Source organism: Papilio xuthus, unplaced genomic scaffold, assembly GCF_000836235.2.
Source record: "Papilio xuthus unplaced genomic scaffold, Pxut_1.1 DF827756.1, whole genome shotgun sequence".
NCBI lineage: Eukaryota > Metazoa > Arthropoda > Insecta > Lepidoptera > Papilionidae > Papilio > Papilio xuthus.
This window is the reverse complement of record NW_013530893.1, coordinates 3,841,881-3,859,469: the sequence shown is the minus strand read 5'-3', so window position 1 is coordinate 3,859,469 and position 17,589 is coordinate 3,841,881. Positions and strand designations below refer to the sequence as shown.

Genomic DNA, 17,589 nt, shown 5'->3' with positions numbered 1-17,589 from the left:
TAAGAAATAATTTAATAGGCATAATTAAAGATTAGAAAGTGATTTGAGATTAGGTAGGGCCGACGAGAAAAGGCAGTGACCCCATTTTTTTACGAGGCGTCATGTAAAAGACTTAAACGCGTGTCTTCACAAAGTCACTTTTAAGTTAAAAAAAAAAACTATTTTTTTTTATTGTTACGCATCATCATTCAGTAACCTAATCCATTGGTTATAAATTAGAACTTTTTAGGGTCTCCCTTCATGTAACTTTTACAACATAAGACCTTCTCTAAATTACTGTTAAACCATCGGATCTTCTCAGAACTGAAAAAAAAATTACAATAAATAGGTCATACGACTTTGTTAAACGGTAGCAATTTATCGCTATAATTAGTATTACAAATCTATTATTATTATATAATACTATTAGAAAAAAAAGGGTTTTAACAACATATTTTACATTTTTTTTATTTTTCAATCTAGACATAAGTTATAAAAGGTCTCGTATTTTGCGACAAGTAAAAAAGCAATCGTATACTTTCACTGTAGAGGCGAGGCGGTTGTACGTAATGCAAGTATTGCATCAGCTATGGTTGTAACACAATTGTACACTTGAGCTCAATTACTTAATCGTTTTATAATAATTCATGGTCAGCGGTCGCTTACTTATTTGCAACTTAGAAATTATATGGAATAAAAAAAAATAAAGCTCCATTTATATCACTATTTCTTTTTAGTTTTGATATTATGGGACATCATTGTTGAATGGAATTAAATAGATTAAAGAGAGTTTTTAGCAAATAAGTCAAAAAATAATACAAAAGACAATTATTATATATAAGTTACATTACCAAGATACAGTAAGAATTTTGATGAAATAAAAGAAATTCTCAACTTAAAAATTTGATAATATCTCTCAGAGAAATCTCGGCGATTTTACAGCCTTATTGTTTGTAATCGTATGAATAAATCTAGATATCAGATCTCCTAATGAGTTGTTTTTGGCTACATTGTAAACAACAGAAAAACATCATTTATTTATTAAAAAAATCGCTGTCATATAGATTTAACTGTGCTTTTGAATTTAGAGCAAGTATACGATAGGAATAGTAATTAACTTTTCATAGTCTTTTAAGCTATACTTCTTAACAACAATATAATTCACCCCCATAACCCAGAGGAGTGCGCATAGACCACGGACCACCGTTTGGCGCGGTCCTGACACATCTCACTCGCTTCTACATTCTTACATATACGCATACGTACACCTCGGTTTCTGATGGTCTTAATACCGCCCTTCTTTAGTATTTTAACCTTGACGGTATAAGTCCTCGGACGGCCCCGTCTAAGACGATAGTTCGCAATAGAACTAAATAAGTAAAAAAGTATTTTCCACATCATATTCAGTATTATTATGTACATTTAAAGGTATATAGGATGTAAGTAAATAACTTGTTTCATACTACCCATACCACTTTCACTTAAAATACATAAATCAATAGCCACACACACATTCACACACATTTACACATGCATACAAAACACGATGTAATTACATTCAAAATAATCTTTATAATCCATTACAAATCTGAGGTAACTAATATCTCTTTCAATTCCAATTATGTTTCCTCTTTTTATGTAACCATCTAGTTTCTATGTGAATATTCATTGAATTGATTTATGAATAAAAATAATCTAAAAGCCTCGTAGGCGATATTTAGATGTAACAATATTTTCTAATATATTAATAAAAATATATTATAATATAAATATAATATTAGCCCGCGACTATGTCTGCACGGTATTAAGTTAACAAAACTTATTAGTCCATATGTTCTTCTATGTTCTACATCTATGCCAAATTTCAGCGAGAACAATGTAGCCGTTCTGGAGATACCATTCATTCATCCATCCATCTTTCTAAACTTTCGCATTTATATAGTAAATAATAATTGTTATAAAAAAAATTAAGTTTAAAAATAAACTTAGTCTCAATCATTGTTATATTAGCAAAATATTATTGAATGAAAATGAAAATAATTCAAATCAAGAAACGGCAAGAAAGAAATGTGACTACGGAAAGTCAATCGAGGTCATACGACACTATCCTTTCCGGTTTCGTCGTTGACTATTATGACCTCCTATACGACGAATTAAAATTGGCTATATATAAAAATAGAAAATGTTTATGCCAAAGTGAACAAGTATTTTATTATTTTTATTTTTATTTCTAATTTTGATGTTTAAAATTAGATTTTTCGATGTTAAGTTAAATAATATACCAGATCATAATCAAAATTACATAACCGTTTTCACTGGAGCCTAAAAAGTGTAAATAATCACACTTTTTCTTTCATTTCATTTACACATAACATACGCTAACTAGCATTGGGATGTGAGCAAACGCTTTCTAACATACAATATTTATTTTTCTAATAATCCTTACGTGTACAGAACTTTGACGCGCGCCCCATCAGTTAGCACATGTCGTCAAACTGAACACACATACTTTGCGTCATCTTCAGTCACATAGTGGGGGTTTAAGGATAAAATGCATCACATTTTTTGAAAGAAACCATAACCTGTTCAGCATTCTTGTAATACATTACAAACAGGAATCATGTGGAAGATAGCATTGAGTGTAGCGTTCTTAGCAACGGTGTATACCAGTCCTATAGAAAATGGAGTTGCGGAAAACTTTGTGGGCGCAGTATCCGATTGTGTGGACGGAGACACGTCATTGTGTTTAAAGGTGAAAAGTGATTTAACGTGTTAGTGCAGTGATGTGGATAAAACAACGCGTCTTTCCTACACATACTTTAAAGAGAAACAGTTGCTTGTGTCCGATAAACTTAAAAACTACTGAATAAGGCCCTTCTAACTTTGAATAATGTAGTATATATTTGTTATAGCAAAGCCGGGACTTGTTGCTAATTTTCCATGTGAACTGTCAACCTTTACAGCTAGATAATCTTTTCAAGCTATTCCTGTCTTTTAAAGTATCGATTCACATAACTACTTAAGCTCATTACAGATTTAATACATATTAAGTAACTTTATTGAAACAAGTTGTGAACGTATTTTTCAATTGTTTCAGGAAAAAGCATACAGACTAACCGAAAGATTAGCAGTGGCTAAAAACTTAGACATCTACGAAGGTATCAGTCTTGTGAACACTGGTTCAGCTCGCAGTTCTAGAAGCTACGAGCCTTTAGTTGAAGATCCTAAGACGAGGGAAACACAACTGGAGGAGAGAATCGTTAATAATGTAGGCGACTTCTTAGACAATCACGTACTGCAGTTGCGTTTGTCTGAAGATTCAGAAGGTCGTGATCTTGATGATGAAGGTAAGACTTACATTTCATTTAAAACAATTATTAGTACTATGTATTCTTCCAGATTATGTTATATATGTATTCCAAATTTCATCGAGATCCTTACACCAGCTTTGGAGATACCTTCAAACGAACATCCATCCATCCAAACATTCGAATTTATAATATTAATAACATTGTGATAATAATTTATATAAATAAATAATATCATTGCAATTTCTAGTATATTTGTGAATAAAATAATTAGTCGTAGTCTAATTAAAATCAATAGAATACTGGATCCACTTCGTTTATTTGTCACTATCAGATCCATAAAAACCTTAAACTTTTTTAACTATTAATTTATTGTTCTAGCTCGTGGCAAAAAGAAGAAGAAGATCAAGCAACTCCTGCCCCTCCTTCTCCTCTTGAAAGTCAAACTGGCAGCACTCGTCCCACTATTTCTTGGAATTATAGCTTTCGTAGCAGTCAAGGCTGTCTTCCTTGGAAAGATTGCATTTGCTATTAGTGCATTTAATTTAATCAGGAGGTTATTGAGTAAGAATAATCATGATTCAGGAGTTGTGTCCTATGCAGCATCTCCTCAGCATCATGATGAGCATCCAGGATACTCCTATGAACCAGCTGGTGGATGGAGCAGAAGAGTCAATGATGCTCAATCCCTAGCATACGCTGGTCAATTAGGAAATTAGAAGAATGATTATTTATTAGTGTGTATGTGTGTATTTATTTGTGTGTGAAAGTACCTCAAATTAATTTATTAAAAAAATAAATTATTTCTACTAAATTAATACATTTCTTTAATTTTTCTACCGTATTTATTAAAAAACATATTTCATTTATAGCGTAATATTATTATATATAACAACTAGTTGACGCCCGCGACTTCGTCTGTACGTAATTAAAAAATAGACAGTAACCGATTCCCATGCATATTTAATATGTATATAAAATTTCATAAAAATCGGCCAAGCCGTTTCGGAGGAGTATGGTAACTAACATTGTGACACGAGAATTTTTTATAAAAGATATCAATTGTATAGGTCTAATAATTTTCACACATTTTGCATAAACCTTACATAAAAGAAAGAAAAAGCGCGCATATCGGAAATAAAATAAATATTAATGAAAAAATAACTATGTCACTCACAATGGCATAATGTCTTCTGCGTCTTGAATATGGCATCAATTACATTAAAATGTTAATGTGACCAAACGGGATAGTGGGGGAAATTTAGATAAAAAACTCTTACCAATCTGCCGATGAACACTGTCCAATCGGCCCCGCTTGAGGACGTACGACAAAAATTAAAAAAAAATAAAAAAGATGAAGTTCATCATATTATTAAGTGTTGTGGCTCTAGCAAGATGTGTGCCTTTGGCTCAAGAAGATTCAGTGATGAAATCGGTGATAGGAAACTTTGTGAATTGCATGAACAGTGATTTAAATATGTGTTTAAAGGTAATTCAGTGTTTTAAAACAAAACATAAAGGAACGTTTTCTTAAGATCGAAGTTGAAAGGACGAACTGGTTTCGTATGTGACATTCCCTCACTTTCTTTGCGCGACTTGCGTTTATGTTGTGTTCGTTATTCGACGATCGATATTACAACAGTGTTATTCCGTTAAAAAACATAAGCTTTTAAAGTGAAAAACTGAACATGAAAAAGCTCCCTCTTATTAAAATATTAGTGACAAATAAATAAAATAATTCCATGTTTAACAATGATTACACTATTTCATTCACAAAACACTACATTCAGTATATATAAAAAAAACTATTTATAAAACTACAAAATATTAATAAGTTAATTATTTCACAGGAACAAGCTTTAAAAGCTACTGAACGACTCGGCACAGTGAGAAAGCTCAACATTATTGAAGGAGTTACTCTGTACAATAACGGTCCTAAAGAAGCCAGAAGCTTGGAGCCTTTAGCCACGGATCCTGAATTGAGAAGCAGACAGGTTAACGAAAGACTTTGGGAGAGCGCCTCAGATTTACTCACGAAGAGTGACTTAGAACTCAGTTTCAATGGCTCTGATGATGATGATGAAGAATCCAGGTCCCTTGATGAGGGTAAGTTAGCAATCAAAAATTAAACGAAAAAATATATTGATAAAAAAAACGTTTTTTTCGAGTTTGCAATTTAAATAAAATTATGCAGCTTGAAAACAAATTAAACTTCGTGCTTTTTAAGTAAAAGTTAATTTTTTTTTCTAAAAACATTACATTTATTTTATTAATAGAAAAAGATATACATAAATAAAATAATATCTGAGAGTAGTGCATTGTGTTAAAAAGATACAAAAAAATGTACTGAAAATAAATTATAAGTCATTCATTTTTTTGTTAATGCTATCAAACATTTTCTTCAATTAAAAGACTCCGTAAAATATTATAAGTATTTCGTCAGTGGAATTTTACAGTAACAAAACAACAAACACTCTCACATAACTATTCACAAAGCACGCAGTGCGTAAATCTTCAAGCAATTATAAATTTTAACAGACTTTCCAAAACAAAGAGAATGTTGAGATTTAATTTACTTAATATGTTTTCTCACGTTGTTTTCACCGTAGAATTTCACTATATTGATATTATTATTATCACTTTCATTCCTTTTAATAAAAACAGATACCAAAATAAATACCTACTTCTAAACTAAACTCAAAAACGTATTATAAAGACGATATTCTGACAATTATCTATATTATATGAGTAGCAGTCGCCAGCGACTCCATACGCACGGAATTGAAAAAAAATAATGAGAGGCATTTGTTCTTCCAGACTATGTTCTACATATAAGCCAAATTTCAGTGAGATCCATGCAGCACTTCCGGAGATACCTTCTAACAAACATCCTTCAATATATTCAAACATTCGCATTTATAACATTAGTAAAATATGAGAAAAATTATAGTGTTTTTTTAGTAGAAAATCTGTTGAAATTTCTCTTTCTAGTTAGTTGTTTGTCCGGTGGCTATAAACTACTTTTCATTTTACGGTTACACATAAAACGTATGGTTAGTTTAACGGTTATTTTGATATGACATTTCGAAGAAAACACCGAACAGTAGAACTACACTGCCGTAACTTGAATTAATAGACATTGTCATCCCTTTCTTTTCTTTGAAAAAACTGAGACAACAATATCTGTTAATAAAAGTATCGCGACAGTGTAACTCTACGTTAATTATATTCCAGTTTGTTCCGTTATTGATTGAGCTAAGTTTGGATGTATGGATGTTAGTATTATATCTCCATATATCGTTGAAACTTGGTGTAGATGGAAAACATAGTCTGGAGCAGTACACGCATATATTTAATTCCGCGCAGACGGAGTCGTGGACTATAGCTAGTAAACACAAAAGCAATTGGCACTACAAGAGTGTTAATGTTTAAATTTAAACTAAATCAGCTGACTTGTGTTTTTAATTTTACGTACTGTTTATCATTTTTATTATATTAATCAACACCGTATCAATCTTGTGATATTTTCATTGGACATTACAAAAAAAAATACTTAATTCATAAAATTTAAAATTATTTATCACATAAAACTAATGTACAAAATTAGACTTTGTCTCTATAAAAAGGAAAGTGATTGTTTATTACTGCATATAAAATTATAAGAAGCTTTCACGAACATTTTATCACGTCTTAGTGTAATTTGACCCAGAGGTCAATAATCATCGGCCAACAATATTTTATGTTCACATAAGCATTATTCTAAACTGCATTCCTAGTTATCTTGTGAATTAGGGAAAACAATTTCAATCTTTTGCTAAATCAAAACTACTTAGCGTTTATTAAATAACCGTGGGTTTCTAAGACCAAAATCTCTTTTAAAAACATTTAGTTGTCTATGTTTTTTCAAAGATGACAAGGATGACGATATATTTTTTAGAGAGTTTATGGTATCAGATAATTAGCTGCTTGAATTTTCAAATTTATTTAACTGACTGTATATTTTCAGCTGAAGGCCGTGGAAAGAAGAAGAAGCAGATCAAGAAGAAGTTGAAACTCCTCATCCCTCTTGCCATCTTAGCCAAGGTCAAAGCCGTCGCCATCGTTGTATTAGCCCTTGTTGTTATCGCCGCATCCGTATTCAAGCTCGCTCTTATTGCCAAGATTGCGTTCATCGCCAAAGTTATCGCCATTGTGAAGGCACTTATCGCCAAGAAGCATGCGCAAGAAGAGCATACCTGGGTAACTGCTCATGAGGAACATCCACCTCATGGAGGTTGGGATGGCGGTTGGTCCCGTTCTAAAAATGATGCTAGTAACTTAGCTTACTCAGCGTATAGTCAATAGAATATAACCAAATAATTTATTCCGGGTACAAAAATTGGAAGCTATTTTTTGTTAAATAATTTTCGAAGCTATTTATTGATTAATTTATTGTGTGCGTGTGAGTGTGTATGGTTTTTATTGTTTTTTTTTTCTTTAGTTCATTTTGTTTTTCTTTTCGGTCATTTTATGTTGTTATTCTTTTTATTTTGTTTTTTTGTTATAATCTGACTGAAAAGGATTTTTAATTTGTATGATGTCGGATTTTAGTTTTGTTTTTTTTAATTTTGTGATATTATTATAATATGTTTTATGTGTAAATATTTATTATATATTTATCTATTTTATTTATATTTATAGTATTGCTATATATTGAAGTATATTTATTAATTTCGTATCATATTTATATAAGATTTATATACAAATGTTATATCTATTCATAATTTCATATATTTTTATGTTTATGTTTTCTTTTATATTTATATTTTATTCTTGTCCTTATTTTTTTCAATTATATTAAGTATTCATGCATATATTTTATTTTTAACTTTTAGAAATCGTCGCCACCAAGTTTTGTTTTTTTATTGTTTTGATTTTGTTTGTTTGTTTTGTTACCATACGCGTTATATTTTTTGTTTGTTTGTACGTATGTTTGCCTGTAATTTATTAAAGAATTGTTAAATAATAAACTTCAATGAACATTACAATGTACTCTTTATAATTCCTTACTCCGAATCCCTTAAATATGTAAAATATATCGTGATATTGGGAAAGCGATTCTATGTATTTAGTTATGTGCTACGACTTACTTAAATGAATTCATTCATACTTTCAAATTAATACTTGAAGTTACCTAAGACATACATAAGCTTTTTTGTCATGTAATTTAGATGTAAAATTCGTAAACTACAAAATCATTGAGAAAATTTTAAAAAATACTAAGATACATATCGTATGAAATATGTAAAATGTTATATGTCAACTTTAATGACTCATACATAAACTATCGTACGTTTGAAATGCATCATGACAAAATTAGTTGTAATCAGTTCCTAAGGTGAATGTTGTGGGACCGACATGTTGAAAAGAACGAAAATCCCTAAAAAATAAAGAGAAAAAAAAATCAAGACAAAACTATTGAACATTAATAAGGTCAATAACGCAACATACATATGTACATAAGCATACAATTAACTATTATAAAATCTACATTTCTATTTTTAACGCTTTCAAATTCAATTTTTTTTATTTATGTTAAAAAAACAGGATGATAAATCGCTAAATTGTGACTTACGATAGTTTACGTAGGAGCCATAGAATTTGACTACATTAAGCAAAAGCCCAGTTCTACATTGAACCTTATTAAAAAGTACAAGTTTCTTGAATGTTACTAGAAATCGAAGTTACTTAACATCAAACTAATATGTATTTTATATTCCATTAAAGGCATTGTTTTTACATATATGACTAATTTTAACATAAAACACTATAATGTTATGCTACGCTCGATTTTACAAGAATATAATGTGTTGTACATGACACAAATACTAAATGTATAATGCCACCCAAGGAATTGTGAAATGGAAAGCTATGAGGTAGCAGATAAAATATAAAGTACTTTTTGTCGCCCGCGACTATGTCCGCAAGGAATTAAAAAAAATCTTACTAAGTAGCCTATGTGTTCTTCCAGACTTCGTTCTACATCTATGGAAAATTACAGCTAGATCCGTTGAGCCGTTCCGGAGATACCTTCAAACAAACATTCATACATCTAATCATTCGCATTTGTAATATTAGTAAGATAAATATAATCACCTTTTGTGAATACAACAAATATGTTTATGAATAACAACAAACACGTAACTTTTAAGAATAATAACTAATTAAGTAACTAATTAATAACTTGGAAATTTGGGATACATTTTTCAACATACGATTTGTTAAATAACTAAAACAATAAGGAAGAACAGAGATCTCGCGAGATGCTGGTGACGTAGCACCTGTAGTTGGGATTATAATCTGGGTAACAGAGATCCAGATAATCAGTGTCTGCTATATGTGAATTTTAAATGAAAGATTATATCCATTTAATATTATCCAAGATTATATTATAGGAAAGCATTCGTTAACAATTAGCTTGTACCCAATAGTCTTGATTTTTTATTATCAATTTCTGTTACGAAATAAAGCAAACACATCATACATCTATCTGTAGTTCAGTTTTTTTTTCATAATTTTTGGAGCTTTTTCACTTATTAATTTCATCGAATTGCAATTATTTTTAGAGTTTACTTAACGCCTGATAAAAATATAACAGCAAAGAATATGTGTCTCGCCGACCGGAAGTAAGTAGCAATGAACTAGGTACGCCTTGGCCTTGAAAAGATCAATGTCGCGGTCGCAACATTGCCGCAAGAATTTCTACAGGTGCTTACTCAATGCCATTTGTGCGTTATAAACATTGCCAACAGTTTTGTGTATAAAAAAATAAAAAAATATATTTCTTTTTTTATTTTTCTTTTATAAAGGTGAACGTCTCTATGGCGCCAGCATACTCATTATGTATTACGGAGGCCAGTGTCAGCTAATGATCGTAATTTTATGTTTTTGTACCACTATGCGTGTTTCCTTATTTCGATGCGTTAAGTACTTAGTGGCAATGGCACACTAGCCTGTTACGTTAGCGTCGTTCATATCTGATATCTAGTACACTGTAATAGTAGTCTTTTTTATGCACTAGAGAATGCTAATCAAAATATTTTAAATAAGTTTATTATCGACTAATTAAAAGTTCTTTGCAACGTTAAAGTAAAGCACGTAAAACAGACAATAGTCGAATTATGTAAGAAAAAGTTTTTTTTAATAAAGTTTTTTTTTTCAATTGTACTAGGCCTAAGTTAGTTACTATTCCAATTTAATATTATGAGTAAAAAGACTAATAATGACATATCAGCACTTATTGAGTTACAAATGAGTACAGATCGAATCGAAACGATTGAGTCATTCACAAAAAGTCGCATAAAAAGAAATGACGCAATTCACAATACAATGTCTTTGGAACGCTGCCAGTGTTCTAATAACCTTGTACTTGAAAGAGCAATGCCCATTTATATTTGCAAACTTAGATTTATTATTTAAAAAATGATACACCTTTATTGAGCTTTCCTAAAATTTATTACTTTCATTTCATATAAAAGACTTAAACGGGTGCATTTAAAAAGTCACTAGTAAGTAATACATTTTTAAAGTTAACTATGATAACATACTTTGGTAAATTATGATTTAAATTTAAAAACATACTTATTTTTTATATATATTAAATTGAAATAAATATAAAAAATAAATTTAAACTGTGTTTTTGTCTATTATATATTTGATATTAGGTAATATTACTTTCGAAGTTTTATGTATTAGATTTGAGCTTTAATCAATTTGAAAGCTTGAATCAAGTCCACGGCCTGCTTAATCAAGCTCTCACGGTCCGATGGTCGTTATTGCACGTAATGACTGTCATCTTACTTAAGCACTTGCTTCCTGTCACAGCATTTATATGACTTGGTTACTAGAATTTTCTATGTTTTGCAACTTAAATAGCTGTTCTAATTTTTTTTTATAACTACTTTTTTATTTTTGTACTTAAAGTTGTATTTTGTCTAACTTGAAGTTAAGTGTCCTTGTTTCGTAATGTAATAATTAAGAGTGCAATGAGTAAAATATTAGTAAACTTTTGCGTAAAAGTTCGTCATAAACTTCACACTACAGTTCTAAAATCAGTAAAAAGCTCAGTACTCAGTGTCCTTGTGCCACTCATGTGGGGTCGGCGTACAAAGTTTTTATAAACTTTAAGCTTTTGCCTTATTTTTGTACGCCAGCCGCTGCCTCACACCAACCCTACTTGGAAGGAATACCTAATACAAAAAAAAATAACTTCCAAAAATACACCAACAATTAAACACTAGGCTACATATTGTTAAAAACTTATTATGAAAGACACAGAAAATATTCAGTACTATTACTATTTTATATTTAGTAATTTTATTCAGTTTATTATTATTAATTGAATAATTATATTTATTATACGATATTTGCAATGTAATCTAGTAATCAAAGTTTCAATCGTTCTCTAAGTTACAATGGCATGACTTGTATATTTTTTATATCTTAATACATAGCATATTGTTAAAATATGAAAGGCTTTCTTAGAAAGAGTTTCTCTACATAACTCTATCAATTCATTTAAATATATACCTTTACTAATGTAAAGAGAAAATCCAACGTTTTAATTAAGTATAATAAAGAAACAAATAGACTGTGTCTCAGTTAAAAGTCAAAAAGTATAGAAATGACATACCTTAATGTATTGACTAAAATCATTTAAAATCATAGCCTATCTTACTATAATATAAAAAATTTGAATGTTTAGATGGCTGGATATTTGTTTGAAAGTATCTCCGGAACGACTCAACATTTCTTGATGAAATTTAGCATACATATAGAACATAGTCTGGAAGAACACACAGGCTACTAATTTAGTTTTTGTTTAATTCCACGCGAACGGCATCGGCGACGACTATTAATGTAATCAATCTCTTTTTCGTGAAATAGTTGGAACAAATGAATGCGTATATGTGAAAGAGTTGCGAATAATTCTTATAACGATTTATGTAACAATTAAAGTTAGTAATTAATCAATTAAGATGTAACGTGGAAAGTTCTAATGGAGATAAACGGACGACGTATTGTGTAGGAGTTAGAAACTCTTGCCGTCTATCAAGCGATTACAACGCGTTATAGGCGGAATTTCTAATTTATCGTCACTTTCTCATCATATATTTTCAATATGCCAAAAAGCGGAAATATTCAAACACTATCTTTCGCCCGCGATTTTGTCCGCGCAGAATTAAAAACAATTAATAAGTATCGCGATCTATGCAGCTGTTCCAAAGACCTACAAACAAACATCCATCCATTCATCCATCCATCTAAACATTCGCATTTTTTTCTGAATTAGAAAAAAATACGATTAACAAAAGAGGTACAGACATTAACAAAAGAAAATTCGAACATTAATTACAGGAAATTAGATTGAATCGTTCTTAAGTATTTCACTTAAGTATGCGCTTAAAGTAATAATTAACTTGGATTAAACAATAGATAACTTCATCTATAGAAAGTTAAACCTTTAAATAACTTAAAACCAGTTTCTTTGACCACTCGCACGTGGTCCACACGACCGTTAACCTGTCGTAGAGATTTCTCGAATATCTTTTAATAACTATTCACTTTTAAATGTGGAACAAACATTAATAAACATATTAGAGAGAGTGAAAACGTTAGGTAACGTTGTTTGATATTTACAATATCATGAGAGTCAATAATACAATGTCTTACAAGTTTACTATCCGTAGATTATATTATAAGTTTTAAGGTAGGTTTACATTGCATAAACATAAACACAAATACAGTAATAATTTTTATTAGTACGATTGTATCCGTGGAAATCCACGCTTACACAAAGACTTAAGTAGTACTCACGAAAATAGTAATGGAAATTTAAGGTTGATTGATGAAACTATTATGTTAATTAAAAAATTCAATATCATCATATTATGGTTCTAACTTTCTACGAACTTGTGGTTTTCAAATAAATATCTCTACGAGTTATTTTATCATTCAATTTATCAATACTTTCCCATCAAATATTTCCATAGAAATCGAAAGGAAACGAACAGTAAAACTCAAAAGAACATTTATTTACGATATAGAGCAATAAGTTAATAACAATAAGTTAAATAAATTAAATAAATAAATCTTTGTACAATAGAGGTTATTGAGGTTACAATTTTTTTTGGTAATTACTTTCTGTGATGAGAGTAAGCACCGTAGGCTAAGTTCTGCGCTTCATCGATGTTCTTGTTCCAGTCAGAGCCATATCCTGAGCTATAACCATGGCCGTGGCCAGCATCATGTGAAAGATGTTCCACATGAACGGGATGATGAGACTCATGGTGGTGGGCGTGTGGTACAACTTCGTATGTCGTCTTGGTATGGTCATGTTTCATACACCAGGCTACGAAGAGGATGACAGCAAGGACTAGGGCAATCTTGGCGGTAGCTAAGGCCTTCAGAGCGATCAGTTTGACGATGAAGAGTTTTCCGAGGAGCATCTTAGCGGCGAGAAGACCGATGATTCCCATACCGCCGCCTCCCTTCTTTCCACCTTTACCGCGACCTGAAAATAAATCAACATATTAAAGTAATATGTTAATAATTTAACTTAAAATAATCTTGAAGTATGATGGTATTAATTTTGTCCAAAATTAATTTTGAATGTTATTATTAATTGTTTAATTTGTTACCTTCTTCCAAAGATCTTTGAACGGTTTCTTTATCAGCGGGATTCATCTTGACCTCAAGAGCGTGGGTTTCAAACAAGCTGACGACACCGTCCATGAGTCTGTAGTTGACTTCAGCATCTCTGGCTGTTGGGTCCACAGGTAAAGAGTCCAGTTTCTTGGGGGATCGCACATCAGGTTCCCCTTTCAAGACGACACCTTCAGCTATAGTTATTCTACGAGATGCCCTCAGATTATCGACCATTTTCAGCATTTTTTCCTGAGAAGAAAAATTATGTTTTCTACATTACATATTCTATTAGTTAACACTATTTTATTAATTAATGTTGTTAATTATTTAATAATTAAAATTAATCACAGATTGATAATTAAATATTTGATTCACTTTACACTTAATCACATTTAACACTTAACACTTTACACTTTAATAAAAAATATTATGAACCTTAACACACAAGAAGTAATCCCCTTTGCAATCCTTGACGAAGCTTAAAGCTATTTCCATTGTATTATCTTCTTCGGCTGCAGCGAAGGCACCTAACGCGATCACAAGAACGAGAGTGAACTTCATTTTCGTTAAAAATATTATTTATTATTTTCACTTTTCTAATTTTTCTGACATCGAGTGATGTCCGGCTGTGTTTGGTGAGATGGCGAAGCAGACATACAGTTTTATCATTTCCCCCCCACTCAGTCGTCTATTTGCTCCATACGAACCTCCCATCTGGGTTACAGATGATATTCGAATCAGTTTGGACCCTAATGTTTATGCAAATAAGTATGCTTTGTAAATATTAGCTTTTATCTAAAATATTTTCTTTAAATATAAAAAAAAGATAGATGGTTTTTGTGGAATGTCTATAAAACGTTTTAAGATATTTTATCAAGTAATTTTTCACTATAGTTTCCAATTTACACTTCAAAGGTTATATAAAAACTTGCACAAATAAAGGACTTAACTTTTATTAAAAAAGATCATTAATTTAATTGAATATTAAAATTATTAAAATTTTGGTTATATTTTTGCTATTTAAATAATATTATGACGAAAAATTTATCCATTTATGTTCAACGAATATGACAAAGTAAATAAAATAGTATTCAGATGTTTAATAGTTTTTCTTTGAAAGTGGATACAATGTTGGACGACGGGAAGTTATTTATTATCCTTATTCATATCAAGATTGTAACTTAGAGATTTACTTAGTTTACTATTTATGTTACTCTAATGTTACTATGAACAATATTGGACAGTTGATACCAATATTGGATAACTTAAGTTAATTTTAATTAAGTTTATGAATTAAAATGGATGATGGATGGATGTTTGTAGGTATCTCATCTCAGAACGGCTGCATCGTGATGTAATTTGAGATGGATGTAGAACATAGTCTGAAAGAACACATAGGCTATTTATTATGTTTTTAAATAAGCGCAACGGAGATGCGGGCGACTAGTAAAGGATATATTTTCATAGTTGTATAATTTCTTAGCTATTTTATTACAGAAGATAGAAGAGAATGATTTTGCAATGGTATTTCAGTAGTGGAAATGGGGATTAATTACTTATACTTATAATACTGGCTAATAGCCGCGACTTCGTCACGTAAAATTAAAAAAGCAACTATGTTCTATATCAGTGCTAAATTTCATCAAGATCCATTCAACCGTTCCGTATATACATAAACATCCATTCAAACTTTCGCATTTATAAGATCTAGATATTAGTAAGATCTGTTAAAACATCAAAGCTATAGTTAGGTAAAACTGTAACGTATAATATTAATTAAAAATGAATTTCTAACGAGTTACGCTTGAGAAAGTGGTGTATTTACATAGAAGATATTTTCGTTATTTATTAAAACAAACCATACGAGCCAGTGACACCCATTACCAAAATCAATAGAAAACTCTGTTTAACAATTGTATAACTTTATGGTAATGTTGGAGAGAACTCGATATAAGCGGCTTGTTTTATGAAAATTCATTTGTTGCTCGGTGACTTTGATAAGAACACATATAGTAGGAAAAAAGTTAAAATTGTTTTATTTTTTTTAATTCAATCATTAAGAAAGTGGATTTATATTACTTATTAATATGATAAATGTAGTTAACAGAAATACTGAATATTTAAAAAATAACGGGCAGTAATTTATTTAATCTATTTTTTTTAAATCTACATTTTTTTAGTTGTTCGTGGCAATAAATAAATATTCTATTCCATTCAAAAATTGAAAAAATATTTGTTTTTACTTTCAAACATCTTATTAACGAAACAAAATCTGAACTTAAGTGTATCTCAAGGCATGTTATGTTATTGACCTTGGAAGGTTAGTTAAAAATAATATTTGAAAAATCATCTTTTTTTATTTTTTTACGGAGCACAATTTAAAATTATTTTGTATAGGCGATGAATTATTCGATACTTTATTGCCGATCTAAAATTTATCGTCAGACTGTACATGGAATTACTTTGACGTGTATCTTCTATATAGTCGTATAGCAAAGGGGAAGCTTGTTGCTGGCGTCTATCACCGTTAAATCCAGCAAGTAATTTACCAAAACAGATAGTTTTCGATTTCCTAACTCAATATACACATTTGACCTGTGACTTATGACTCTTTTAAAAAAACGGCAACCACTTATAAAAGTTTTGTTCTTTAGTAAATTGCATATTGATGTATAAACTATAAAATTAACAAGATATTAGAACCATCTTATTATATGTAAGTTTTCTACGGCTTTCAAATGATTAACTGTAGTGTAATTCAGAGCATGTTAGTAATCGATAACGCTTCATTAGTTGCCTTGACGCATGTTATGAAAACTCGTTCAGATCTGTGATCTTTAAAGTAATATTTACTGCAACAAAAATTGAGCAAAATTAGTATGTTTTAGTATAACAGGGCAAATGCAAGCCATCTTTACTCATAGATATCTACAAGTTAAATGCATATGTATCAAACATTTAATGGACAGACGAGAGGATGTACATACAGAAAAAATATATGTCCCCTTATAACGATTAATACATTTCCCCTTCCTATAGTTTCCTTGGTAGAGTAAAACAGTGTAGTTTGAAGTAAGTTGCATCAGGTACCTCAAATTAGTAATGTAAATAAGTACAACATAAGTAGTTAACTTGTATATAATTATAATAAGATTGTACTAGCTGTCGCCTGTGAGTGTCCGTACGCGTGGAATAAAAAAAAACTTAGTGCGTAGCCAATGTGTTTTTCCAGACTAAGTTCCATATGTGTGGCAAATTTCATCAAAATCCGTCGAGCCGTTCTGGACATACTTTCAAACAAACAACGAGCCATCTAAACATTCGCATTTTTACTTATATATTTGCAATTATTATAAATCGGGCAATGCGTTAAAATATTTATCAAAATAACCGATATTTTCACAACGAAAATTTTATTTCGTTGCAGTCCCACGCATCTTACGTTAACAGACCCTGCTTTGAAGGCTTATGTGCCTAGGTCATTGTCAAGTTTCAATATCAAAGTAACTTAAATTTATCTTAAATTAAAAAAATTGAAAGGGATTCTCAACCTTTTGAATAGAATAGAAATAAAAAGGAAAATTACATGTTATTTTGTTTTTAATTTGTAAGTACA

At 30.4% G+C, this 17,589-nt stretch overlaps 3 protein-coding genes across 3 annotated transcripts; 2 read left to right on the top strand and 1 right to left on the bottom strand.

The window, feature by feature from the left end:
- The first annotated feature begins 2,574 nt into the window (after nucleotides 1-2,574).
- Nucleotides 2,575-4,101, top strand: LOC106116248 (uncharacterized). The gene is given in 4 exon segments (NM_001312400.1): nucleotides 2,575-2,731; nucleotides 3,077-3,326; nucleotides 3,669-4,006; nucleotides 4,009-4,101. Coding segments are annotated over 3 exon segments (720 nt in total). The 5' UTR covers nucleotides 2,575-2,599; the 3' UTR covers nucleotides 4,009-4,101.
- A 528-nt stretch (nucleotides 4,102-4,629) lies between these two features.
- LOC106116245 (uncharacterized) lies at nucleotides 4,630-8,311 on the top strand. The gene is given in 3 exon segments (NM_001312386.1): nucleotides 4,630-4,776; nucleotides 5,138-5,393; nucleotides 7,294-8,311. Coding segments are annotated over 3 exon segments (729 nt in total). The 5' UTR covers nucleotides 4,630-4,641; the 3' UTR covers nucleotides 7,632-8,311.
- Nucleotides 8,312-13,339: 5,028 nt separating this feature from the next.
- LOC106116244 (uncharacterized) lies at nucleotides 13,340-14,600 on the bottom strand. Its single transcript, NM_001312383.1, is given in 3 exon segments — nucleotides 13,340-13,839; nucleotides 13,967-14,222; nucleotides 14,409-14,600. Coding segments are annotated over 3 exon segments (759 nt in total). The 5' UTR covers nucleotides 14,535-14,600; the 3' UTR covers nucleotides 13,340-13,462.
- Between the last annotated feature and the right edge of the window lie 2,989 nt (nucleotides 14,601-17,589).